This window comes from Octopus sinensis, linkage group LG1, assembly GCF_006345805.1.
Source record: "Octopus sinensis linkage group LG1, ASM634580v1, whole genome shotgun sequence".
NCBI lineage: Eukaryota > Metazoa > Mollusca > Cephalopoda > Octopoda > Octopodidae > Octopus > Octopus sinensis.
The window spans coordinates 212472842-212486808 of NC_042997.1; the positions used below are offsets into that span (position 1 = coordinate 212472842).

Here is a 13967-nt window from a genome sequence, read left to right on the forward strand (position 1 = left end):
GCAGTGTTTGTGTGTGTGTAGTGAGAGAGAGAAAGTAGTGACGCTGCTGTGATTTTCAGCAACACAGCTAGAAACGTATTCAGAGGAGTTTTTTTCTGTTTGATAAATATAAGCTCAATAGGAGTTAACTTCCATGTTGTGTTTTTACCTTTTAGATATCAAAAGGGAGTTTTTGTATACTAATAACTTACATAGCTTAATTCAACTGAAATTTCTCATTCTTTGTATTATGCACGTGAGACAGTATTTCGCAGAAAGAAACCAACCCTGAAGCATTTTTAGTCACCCTTTATTGATATTTATAACAAGTGTCACTATTTTTTCTCCCTCCCCCCCCCCTCTCTCTCTCCCCACTTTCCAATCCCATAATGTAGGTTTAAGACCCTACTGCAGGGCATCATGGGCAAGTGTCTTCTACTGTAGCCTCAAGCTGATCAAAGCCTTGTCAGTGAACTTGGCAGACAGTCTGAAAAGCCCATCATCATCATCGTTTAACGTCTGTTCTCCATGCTAGCATGGGTTGGACGGTTCAACTGGGTATCTGGGAAGCCAGAAGGCTGCACCAGGCTCCGGTCTTATCTGGCAATGTTTCTACAGCTGGATGCCCTTCCTAACGCCAACCACTCCGTGAGTGTAGTGGGTGCTTTTTATGTGCCACCTGCACTATATATATATATATATATATATATATATATAGCTTTCCTTTTATGTTTTACGGGTTTCAGCCAGATACTGAGGCCATGCGGGTGCACCACTTTTACTGCATCCGAGGATTTTTCCAGTATTGCTTCTGGTTTATGAAACTAGTTCTGTATTCACCATGGTAACTTTAAAATAAACCTCATTCATCTCACCCACATTCTACAATCATTTCATCTCAAGGAGATTTGCCAATGTTTTATTGAAACATTGATCATTCAACACACAGGGAAGATAAGGTTTTTTTAACCGCTCTTCTTCGTCTCTCTATCATCATCATCATCATCGTGTAACATCTGCTTTCCATGCTGGCATGGGTTGGGCAGTCTGACTGAGGATTGGCAATCCAGAAGGCTGCACCAGGCTCCACTTTGATCTGGCAAGGTTTCTACAGCTGGATGCCCTTCCTAATGCCAACCATTCTGAGAGTGTAGTGGGTGCATTTTACGTGCCATTGGCATGAGGGCCAGTTGGGTGATACTGGCATCAGCCATAACAATGATTTCTATGTTTATATATATATATATATATATATATACATATACATACATATATACATACAAATTATTTATATATATATATATATATATATATATTATATATATATATTAATAAAAGGAATTCCAACCTTGTCTGATTTTCACCTTTTATTTACAATCTTATAATGATATATTATAAGACAATATAATATAATAGAATAAAATAAAATAAAATAGTAGAATGTTAAATGTTCATTTTGATTGAACTAGTACTTTCATGCATTAAATTCTGCAATCTTCAGGTTCCTGTAGTAGTGGTGACAGTCATGCTTCACAAGTTTTGACTGTAGCAAGATGATTGAATTTGTGCCTTAAATACAGCTGTGTAGGCTCCAGATTGCTAGGTTTTGCAAACTGTATTCTGACCAATCAGTGTGTAGTATCACTCAATTACTTAAGCTGATTGGTTGGTTGAGCTGATTGGTTTAGGTGTCACGCTTTGTTGGACATGTCAAGAGTCCTGTATCTTAACCCTGGCCGAAGCAGCAATTGTTGGGCTATTTTTAGAAATGTTGTAAATAGCCTTTGTCAGAGATTTTTATATTTTTATATTTCAATTGTCATCATCATCGTTGTCAGCACCTTAATTATTGTTGCTAGTGGTGATGGTGGTGACAATAGAACTTTTAACCCTAAATAAGATAATTTTCCTGCTATCTAAGTATTATTATTATTGCTTATTTAGCTTGGGTTCGAATTTATCAATAAAATTCTTTTCTCTGATTTTCCTCTCAATTTCACTTGGGCTTTGTAATTTGTAGAATGGAAATATTATATATATTTTCTGACCACATGTTGCTAGGTGGTTACTCAAAGGTATCTGACGGACCTCTGGGTCTCTAATCTGTTCTCGGTGTACACGTGAGCGTTCTGATAGTGCGTTTCCCGTCTGACCTACATATATTTCTTCACAATATGGGCATTTGATGCAGTAAATTAAATATCTGATTTTGCAGTTCATATTCGCGCTAATGATCTAAGTGATATGATATATATGTAAAAAATGTAATATATAAATAAATATCTGTAAATATAAACCATCCGATCTTCTGATTACCTCATTTCTTCTAATTTATATATATATATATATATATATTATATATATATATATACATACATATATATATGTGTATATATATATATATATATATAGAATCATCATCATCATCATCATTTAGCGTCCGCTTTCCATGCTAGCATGGGTTGGATGGTTCAACTTGGGTCTGTGAAGCCAGAAAGCTGCATCAGGCCCAGTCTGATCTGGCAGTGTTTCTACAGCTGGATGCCCTTCCTAACGCCAACCACTCCGTGAGTGTAGTGGGTGCTTTTTACGTGCCACCTGCACAGGTGCCAGACGGAGCTGGCAAACGGCCACGAACGGATGGTGCTTTTACGTACAACCGGTATGGGGGCCAGGCGAGGCTGGCAACGGACACGAACGGATGGTGTTTTTACGTGCCACCGGCACGGAGGCCAGTCGGGGTGGCGCTGGCAACTGCCACGATCGGATGGTTCGCTTAACCACAGCTGCAATTTCCATTGAAGTTGATCGACTTCGATTTTGGTTCTGCTTTCTGATATCTGATTTGATTTGGTTTGATTTTGATTTGATTTGATCTTCACTTATCTCAACGGGTCTTCACAAGTGGAGTTTTGTGTCCCAAGAAGGAAAGGTATGTAGGCCACAGGTTATGTTCTCACTGGTCTTGCCGGGTCTTCTCACACACAGCATACTTCCATAGGTCTCAGTCCCTAGTCATTTCCTTGGTGAGACCTAAAGTTCGAAGGTCGTGCTTCACCACCTCGTCCCAGGTTTTCCTGGGTCTACCTCTTCCACAGGTTCCCTCAACTGCTAGGGTGTGGCACTTTCGCACACAACTATCTTCAGCCATTCTTGTCACATGAATATTAGAAAAAAACCCACCTTTTATCAATTCAAAATGAATAGTTAAATTACACCATCTAGAAAATTACATATAATAGAAAAGTTAAAATTAAAATAACAATAAAAAGTAAAGATTAAGTAAATTACAAGAATAATGTAATGTATAAATTAGGTTTTTCTACCTATTTTATACATTACATTATTCTTGTAATTTACTTAATCTTTACTTTTTAATTGTTATTTTAATTTTAACTTTTCTATTATATGTAATTTTCTAGATGGTGTAATTTAACTATTCATTTTGAATTGATAAAAGGTGGTTTTTTACTAATATTCTATATATATTATATTGTGTGGAATTTGATTTAGTATTTTTTAATTGAACTCTTTTTCCTTGTAAGTTTGGATTTTATTCCCTCAAATAATTATATATATATATAAGATCATTATTTAAATATCAATCTTATCAAGTGGCCAGCATGATACGCGCATATATATGTATGTATACGTTCATATATGTAAGTATTCGTATGTTATATATATATATATATATATATTTGTATTTATGTGCTATCTGAGTATATTCCACTGATGAAGACAGAGCATTTCTTATGCAGATCCAGAAGTCCGGGATCTGGAATTATCCAGTAATTTTTTGCTAGTTTATTTTGTCTTTTTGTTTTCTCTCCTGGTGCCGTATGAACATTTAATGGGGTTTTAGAGTCAAGTTTCGGCTGCTATTTCCAGCGTGGTGGTATCTCTTAGATACCCTAAATTATAATTTTATATATGAGGAAAGTGAAATCAAATTCGATGACTGGCATCCGTGCTACTGGAGCACTAAGAGCACCATTCGAGCATGATTGTTGCCAGTGTCACCTTACTAGCACTTATGCCAGTGGCACATGAAAAAAACATTTGAGCGAGGTCATTGCCAGTGCTGCTAGACTGGCTCCTTTGCAGGTGGCACATAAAAAATACCTTTTGAGTGTGGCCGTTGCCAGTACTGCCTGGCTGGCCCTCATGCTGGTGGCACGTAAAAGTACCCACTACACTCTCTGGCTGGCGTTAGGAAGGGTATCCAGCTGTAGAAACTCTGCCAGATCAGATTGGAGCCTGGTGCAGCCACCTGGTTCGCCAGTCCTCAGTCAAATCATCCAACCCATACTGGCATAGAAAGCGGACGTTAAACGATGATGATGATATGTATGTATGTGTGTGTATATATCTATATATTTATGTATGTGTGTGTATATATCTCTGTATGTATGTGTATATATATCTATATGTATGTGTGTGTGTATATATGTATGTATGAATGTGTGTGTGTGTATATATATATATATATATTTTATATGTATGTATGGATGTGTGTGTGTGTATATATATATATGGATGTGTGTGTGTGTATATATATATATGTATGAATGTGTGTGTATATATATCTATGTATGTATGTGTGTGTATGTATATCTATGTATGTATGAATGTGTATATATCTATATATGTATGTATGTTTGTGTATATATCTATATATGTATGTATGTTTGTGTATATATATCTATGTATGTATGTATGTCCATGCATATATGTATGTATGTTTGTGTATATATATCTATGTATGTATGTATGTCCATGCATATATCTATGTATGTGTGTGTATATGTATCTATATATGTATGTATGTCCGTGCATATGTCTATGTATGTATGTGTGGATATATCTATATGTATGTATTATGTATGTGTGTATGTATATATCCCTATATGTATGTATGTATCTATGTGCGTGTGTATATATATATATATATGTATTATATAATATATTGTTATAATAATTTTTTACGTAATAAGATAAAAAACCAAGGCTGTACTGTATAGATATTAGAGCATTTATAGATAGAAGGTCTTACAGCTGTTTCTAGGATATTAATTAATAATAATATCCCTTCCTCGGAGACGGTGTGAGAGGAAAAATTAAGTCATGGTTAGTTTCGGTGACTTAATTTTTCCTCTCACACCGTCTCCGATGAAGGGATGATATTAATTAAATAATATCCTAGAAACAGCTGTAAGACCTTCTATCTATAAATGTTCTAATATCTATACAGCCTTGGTTTTTTATCTTATTACGCAAAAAATTCTTATATACACACATGCTGACACATTTGGGTCTCAATAACACCATTATCTCTTATTATATATTTTTATGTTATTAATACAAATTTCCCATTTTATATCTCTGAGGGGCAGAAGAGTTGTCTGTAAATGCTTATCAATATAGGATTTCATTATAGGGACAACATTTCTGCGAAACAATTGTAAGATGCTTTAAAAACTTGATTCGAAACTGTCATATTTATTATTATATATTTATACTTATACATATTTACATGTATTTATATTTTTAATATAACAATTATTCTACACACGTATATATCTTTCTGAAGAATTTTCTGATATTGATTTCCTAATATCAATAATAATATATTATTAATATATATATATAATCACTCGTATTAAATACATAAATACTTTAATAGTATTAATACTTTGATACAATAGAGCACTCAATATAAATTCAGTGTAGAATATTCTCACTGAATATATTTAACTAAAGATTTACATGTATGTATATATATATATATCTATATCATCATCATTTAGCATCCGTTTTCCATGCTAGCATGGGTTGGACGGTTCAACTGGGGTCTGGGAAGCCAGAAGGCTGCATCAGGCCCAGTCTGATCTGGCAGAGTTTCTACGGCTGGATGCCCTTCCTAACGCCAACCACTCTGTTAGTGTAGGTGCTTTTTACGTGCCAGATGGGGCTGGCAAACGGCCATGGACGGATGGTGCTTTTTATGTACAACCGGCATGGGGGCCAGGCGAGGCTGGCAATGGCCACGATCGGATGGTGCGCTGCTAAGATATCACAAAAACTGTTACTCAGACTTTCCTGTTCCCTTTTGTTGGACAGTTTTGGTATGTAAATAATATATATATATTTACGCATGTGTGCAAAGAGCCATGCTACATGGTAGTGAAACATGGGCCATGACTGCAGAGGACATGCATAAGCCTGCAAGGAATGAAGCTAGTAGGCACCGCTGGATGTGTAATGCCAGTGTGCATATACAAGAGTGTGTAAGTACCTTGAGAAAAATGTTGGACATAAGAAACATCAGATGTGGTCTGCAAGTGAGACGTCTGCATTGGTATTGTCATGTGTTGCATATGGATGAGCCTCAATCTGGAATGTCTGTCTACTGCCTCACCCCTACCCCTAACAGATACTGCCCTCTGTTCTCTCAGCCTTAGATATACAAGGGATTTGATAGACTAGTCTATAAATTAAAACTGACTCCATAAAGACAAAAAATCAGTGACAGGCAGAGTTTTCTTGATAATTTTAGTAACTTCTATGCTGAAGTAGAGAGACAACATGTTTTTTGTCTATCTCCTTAACTTCTTGGAGATTTAACCCTTTCCATACCAAACCGCCCAAAAAAAATTTTGGTTAATGTGACCAAAGCCGCCCAAATTTACCTGTTCATATTTAAATGAGAATATCAGAGCAAATCTCTTTAGTACATTCGTGAAAACACATATAATACTTCTTAAAGAGTTCAACTACAGTTTTGTACAAAAATCGAAGTGTAATTTTAATTCCGTGAATTTTGGGAGATTTTTTTCCGAAATTTGTTCCTATTGTGTTTTCAAAATTTGTAATTCTGACAAAAAATGGATACGAATTTCATTATATCAAGCAGCGAGTCAGAGTTCGAAGGATTTTCTACTGAAGACCTTCATAAATATAACTCTATGACTGAAAAAAAAAGCATGTGGTATTTGATAATGAATCTGATGTTTCATTTTCCGAAAGTGAAAACAGTGAATCCGAGAACTCCGACAGCGATAAAGAAAATGAATTGGCACCTGAATGGAGTGAAAATTTAAAAACTGTTTCTTTCGGTGATTTTTCTGAAGAAACTGGACCAAGCCACAGACTTTCCCAGGAGAGTAAAGCCTTAGACTATTTCTTTTTACTTTTTCGAATGAGCCTGTTTGAAATCATTTCGGCGGAAACGAACCATTACGCTAAATGTAAACAAAACGAGAGAAAGGATAGTTTGTCGTTTCCCACAACCTTAAATGAAATTAAGACTATTTTGCCATAAATATTATTATGGGTATCAGAAGTTACCCAGAATAACATATTCTATCGTAAAATTTTGTTGTATACCCAATTGAATATTAGCTAATAACCCATTTTCTATAGCGATGTTTGAACAAAATTTAATAATTTTATATATTGTTGAATTTACCTGTATCTACCTGCATTAGAGTCACTTTGTGACAAAAATTATAGTATAGAATTGGTTGAGAACATTTCCTCTGGATATCCTTGTTACTTATTTTTATTTTAATCACCTTACTTTGAAATTGTATGGATGATACCATACTAAATTTTGGTGCCTCAACTCAAGTACCATATTCATCTGAATCTAAATTTTTACTTACACACACACACATGTGGAGCCCTGGTCATCTGTTACAGCACTTAACCAGCATACCTGGTTGTTTAGGTCACCTATGAACTAAACCCCCATATCTTATTTATATATATATATATATATATATATATATATATATATATATACCAGAGTAAGCACATAAATGCGAAACAAGGTGGAAAAAATAGTACTCGAATACCAGAGGTAGAGTAATATGCTTTATTAATAAGCAGCCAAAATATCACAAAAACTTTTACTCAGAGTTTCACGTACCCATTCGTCGGACAGTTTTGTTTAGAATCTAAGCAAAACTGTTTGACAAATGGGAATTTGAAACCCTGAGTAACAGTTTTTGTGATACTTTTGCTGCTTTTTAATAAAGTGTGTGTGTGTACATATATATATATATATATACTCTTTACTCTTTTCAGTCATTTGACTGCGGCCAAGCTAGAGCACCGCCTTTAGTCGAGCAAATTAACCCCAGGACTTATTAAGCCTTGTACTTATTCTATCGGTCTTTTTAGCCGAACCGCTAAGTTATGGGGACATAAACACACCAGCATCAGTTAAGTGATGTTGGGGGCACAAACATACGCACACACACACACATATATATATATATATATGATGGACTTCTTTCAGTTTCCATCTACCAAATCCACTCACAAGACTTTGGTCAGCCCGAGGTTACAGTAGAAGCCTGAACCCGGAACCATGTGGTTGGTAAGCAAGCTACTTACCACACAGACACCCATATACACACACACGGATGTGTGTCTGTGTTCGTTTTCCTCGTGTTCACTGGTTTGTAAGCTCCAATGACATTAGCTTCCTGCTAATGACATTTCTTTGCAGTCCTCCATGAAAGGATATCCAAGCTTTCTGTCATGGTGTAACATGTGGCACAGTCTGTTAACAAAAGACTGCTTAAACAGTGTTTTTTGTATCCAGTTCATGCCTGAAGCATGTTTGCATTGTTCAGAAGAATTGGAGAGTATTATGTTTGTTCGTTCACTGCCATTCCCTCTGGTGTTCAAAAATTCCTCTTAACTCATTCTGTTAGTGTTGTCTTGCTCTGCTTGTTTTTAGTTTTTGAACATCTCTAGAGGTAGGTTTCCCTACTAACGGTTAGAAAATGTCAATTCATTGAAGATTTTTCAGTTTACTCCCCATGCGACGGCCTACAATATTTCAAAGAACTTCTGCTTTGGTGTACTTTTTCTTTTTCAATTTTGGTGGATGCCATCTCAAAACCATTCTGTAGAACTTCAAAGGAATGTCTTTAAAATTGTCATAGTACAATGTCTTTAAATAATTTCATTGCCAACTGTGAAAGAGAAAATAATGTGATACCATTTGGAATCTATATCTGATTTCAGTTTGGCAATCAAATTATCAAAATTCTGTAGAATAACTGAAAGAGAAGAGAAGACATCTTAGCTTGCCATTCCAGCCAATTTTTTTCTTTCTCTTTTCTCATAAATGTCATCATACCAACTGATCTTTTTGTGTTTTTGATTTCTGATATGTTTAACACACAACTAGTTATTGCATATTTTATGTTTTGCACTTCACCATTTGTAAATACAGATTTCTTGCTGACACAGAATAATCATATTTGATCGTCAACAAAGTGATTAACGTGGATAACACCAGCTGTAGCTGCTTTAATTAGATTTTCATACAACCGCCAACTTAGATTTCATTCACACATCTCGCAGTTAGATTCACATCAGTAAAATAATATAGAAGCTTCAACCGTTGGACTGTGGCAATACTGGGGCGGCATCAACATCAATTATTATTATTATTATTACTATTTAGGCGGTGAGCTGACAGAATCATCAGCATACTGGGCAAAATGCTTAGCAGTATTTCGCCTATTTCTGCATTCTGAGTTCAAATTCTGCTGAGGTCGACTTTGCCTTTCATCCTTTTGGGGTTGATAAATTAAGTACCAGTTGAACGCTGGGGTTAATCTAATTGACCCAGCCCCTCCCCCAAAATGGCTGCCCTTGAGGTAAAATTTGAAACTATTATTATCATTATTATTATAACAAAGGTAATATACCACTGAGGAGACCTGTATGAGATTTCATAGAATTAACAATTAAATTTATCTCCAATTACAAGCTTCCATCTTGAAACAAAAATGCAATATTTTGAATAATACAGTCCAAAATATGGTTGAAATGCCTTTGGTCATGTGATCAGTCAGGCTTGACCTGGGCCAAAACTATGATATAACATTTGAATCCATTACAAATAATGATTTATGTTGTATATTTATCCCCTTTTCTAAAATTTTTTTTCTGCGCAGGTAAAGAAAGATCTTGAAGTTCGTGCCCAAAGAAGAACAAACATGCTCTCATGGCTTGGACTAGGCATGATGGGATTGCAATTTGGAATTCTTGCTCGGCTCACTTGGTGGGAATATTCTTGGGATATCATGGAACCTGTAACTTATTTTGTTACCTATGGAACCACAATGGCCATGTATGCTTATTTTGTTGTTACTAAACAGGTAAAAATTATTCATACATTTTAAACAAGAGTTATTTTCTGAGAATATTCACCCCCATCCCAAAAACGTCCTGTAATATACATATATATATATATATATATATATATATATATATATATATATATATATTATAATTATAACAATAAGGGTTTAGCAACAAGTTGCTTGACCACATACCGAAAAGTGACAAATATTGTTGTCTGTGGAGACATATTTTTGTAGAAAAAGGAAATAGTAGTCTTTTGGCTGCTATTTCTAAACTTTTTGGTATGTGGTCAAGCAACTTGTTGCAAAACTATTATTGTTATAATTATATATAAAAAAAACTTTGTGTATAAGTTTTTACCGAATATGGTCCTTTTCCATACCGAAAAACTACTAGGTGTAATTTGTTAATTTTATTAAATTAATAATTTTTCACCCTATATCTGTAATGATATATATATATATATATATGTCTATTTTGTAGACCTATGAGAAGATCATTAATAGAATTTCTGAAACACTCTCAAGATGCTTACATGCTTATAGACTTTTGCATAATGCAGTAGGAATGAATTTTAGTAACTGTTAACGAAGTTAATAATTTACCTTAAGATATGGATGAATTAAACTTCACTCTAGCCTCTCCATTCTTATAAACACTAAGTAGCTATTTAATTCACTGTGTGAACGTATGTGTGCCAAGCCACACGTGTGCGTATGCTTATATCTTAATTCCACCGAGGTCGACTTTGCCTTTCATCCTTTCGGGGTCGATAAATAAAGTACCAGTTTCGCACTGGGGGCCATATAATCGACTCAATCCCTTCGTCTGTCCTTGTTTGTCCCCTCTATGTTTAGCCCCTTGTGGGCAGTAAAGAAATATATATCTTTCTGGATGTTTGTACGAGTGAGTGTGCATGCACCAAACAACCTAAGCGAGGGCATTTATACATCCACATCCGTTAAGTTAGATTTAACATTTCTTTCGCTGTATTGTGCATTCGTCACTTCTGGCATCTAACATTTTTTTATTGATCTTCTATAAAAATGAAGATGCATCCATTAATTTGCTGCTTTTCTATACACAAATCGTGAAGATATCTTTTAGAACGATCATTATTTTAATGAGATACATCTTATTATCACTTGAAGAGGCACATCTACACTGATGGATACTCCTAAAACAGTTGTTAATTATCCCATCCGTGAGGGATTGATGCTAGATGGGTTGAAACAATTGTAGTGATTAAGAAACAGTTTCATATCTTCCATCTTCTGTCTCCCTCATTAATCAAATATATATAATACCACATATATAAACTAGTTCTTGCCATCTATAATGGTTTGTCCATCTTCTGTGCGTGTGTGTATATGTGTCATCATCGTTTAGCGTCCACTTTCCATGCTATCATGGGTTGGACAGTTCAACTGGGGTCTGGGAAGCCAGAAGGCTGCACCAGGCCCAGTCTGATCTGGCAATGTTTCTATGGCTGGATGCCCTTCCTAACACCAACCATTCCATGAGTGTAATGGGTGCTTTTACATGCCAGACAAGGCTGGCAAACAGCCACGATCGGATGGTGCTTTTTACGTGCCACTGGCACGGAGGCCAGGCGAGGCTGGCAACAGCCACATTCGGATGGTGCTTTTTATGTGCCACCGGCACAAGGCCAGTCGAGGCAGCGCTGGCAACGGCCACATTCGGATGGTTTTCTTACGTACCACCAGCACTGGTATCACAGCTGCAATTTCCATTGATGTTGATCGATTTTGATTTTCACTTGCCTCAACTGGTCTTCACAAGCAGAGTTTTGTGTCCCAAGAAGGAAAGGTATGCATAAGTGAACTGGCTACATCCCAGGTAGAGGCCACGGGTTATGGTCTCACTTGTCCTGCCGAGTCTTCTCACGCACAGCATACTTCCAAAGGTCTCGGTCTCTAGTAATTTCCTCGAGAGTGAAAACACACACACACACACATATATATATATACATGAACTCACACAATGATATAAATATCTGTGAGGGCCTTATGTGTTAGTATATATCAACTCTTACTCAGATAAGAGTTGATATACACTAACAGCAGAGTTCCTACAAAGAACACAAAGTTGTCGTATTTGGTAAAGAAAGTCAGCCACACTGTATGGAATATATTTTCGTATAATCATTGAAACATTGCTGGTAGGCTGATGCTGCTGCTGCCTAAATACACTTCTGTAAACTTCATCCAACAGTCACTCTCAAATTTCTCAATCCAATACTTCTAATTATATTCAAAGTTGAATTTTTTCCTTAAAAATCTGATTTCGGTTTATCCGTATGTCCTTATCCCCATGCAACTGTCATGTTACTCTTACTCTTTTTTTACTCTTTTTACTTGTTTCTGTCATTTGACTGCGGCCATGCTGGAGCACCGCCTTTAGTCGGGACTTATTCTTTGTAAGCCCAGTACTTATTCTATCGGTCTTTTTTGCCGAACCGCTAAGTGACGGGGACGTAAACACACCAGCATTGGTTGTCAAGCAATGCTAGGGAGACAAACACAGACACACAAACATATACACACACACACTTATATATATATATACATATATACGACAGGCTTCTTTCAGTTTCCGTCTACCAAATCCACTCACAAGGCATTGGTCGGCCCAGGGCTATAGCAGAAGACACTTGCCCAAGATACTGCGCAGTGGGACTGAACCCGGAACCATGTGGTTGGTTAGCAAGCTACTTACCACACAGCCACTCCTGCGCCTGTTGAGTTGATTTCTGAAATTTTTGTCCAACTGTAGTCGCATGTTAAATTCATACTAGCCATTAATCATAAACTGCTACTCCTCCTGCAATATCTCCTCAGGTACAGTTTCCTTGTAAAATCAGTTCATTGTGAATTGCTTACCATCATTGCTAGTTGAGCAAACTTGAAATCCTGCTCAGTGGCAATTCTAAACATTCATAACTATTTCTGTTTGTGCTTCACTCTGTGAATAGCCAAACAGTTTCTGTCACAGTGAAATGATCAATCATTGTTTACTTTTAGGTGTTGTTCACTGGAATTTATTGTTAATAATAATAATCACCGTCCGCTTTCCGTGCTGGCATCGGTTGGACAATTTGACTGAGGTCTGGCAAGCTAGATGGCTGCACCAGGCTCCAATCTGATCTGGCAGTTTCTACAGCTGGATACCCTTCCTAATGCCAAACACTCCGAGAGTGTAGTGGGTGCTTTTACGTGCCCTGGCACAAGGACCAGTTAGGCGGTACTGGCAACGACTACACTCAAAAGGTGTTTTTTACGTGCCACCTGCACAGGAGCCAGTCCAGTGGCACTGGCAACGATCACACTCGAATGGTTGGTTTTATGTGCCACCAGCAAGGGAGCCAGTCAGCAGCCCTGGCAACGATTACGCTTGGATGATGCTTTTAACATTCCACTGGCGCAATAATGATAATACTTTCTTATTTTGTCACAAGGCCAGCAATTTTAAAGGAAGGGGTTAGTTGATTTTATCAACCCCAATGCTCAGCCTGCTTTTATTGTATTGACTCTGAAAAGATGAAAGGCAAAGACTTTGGTAGAATTTGAACTCAGAATGTAAAGATGGACAAAATATATCTCAGTATTTGGTCCGGTGTACTAATGATTGTGCCAGCTTGCTGCCTTGGTTTCAAATTTTGACACTCTTAAAAAAACAAAAAATTCTCATGAGTTCCGTTCACATCCAAAGAAAAACAGTGTCAACTTGAAAATACTTGATTCTCTTAAAATTCTTTCAAAACTGAATTATTACAAATTTAACAGAATCTTAAT

The 13967-nt window shown here is 36.3% G+C and overlaps 1 protein-coding gene across 5 annotated transcripts in view; it reads left to right on the top strand.

The window, feature by feature from the left end:
* LOC115210107 (calcium uniporter protein, mitochondrial) overlaps window positions 1–13967 on the top strand; it is a 208327-nt gene that overhangs the window by 190957 nt on the left and 3403 nt on the right. For all 5 annotated transcript variants that reach the window (XM_029778633.2, XM_029778632.2, XM_029778636.2 and 2 more), the window contains one exon: window positions 9963–10166. In XM_029778633.2, the coding sequence (XP_029634493.1) occupies window positions 9963–10166 (204 nt within the window). The remainder of the gene's footprint in view (window positions 1–9962; window positions 10167–13967) is intronic.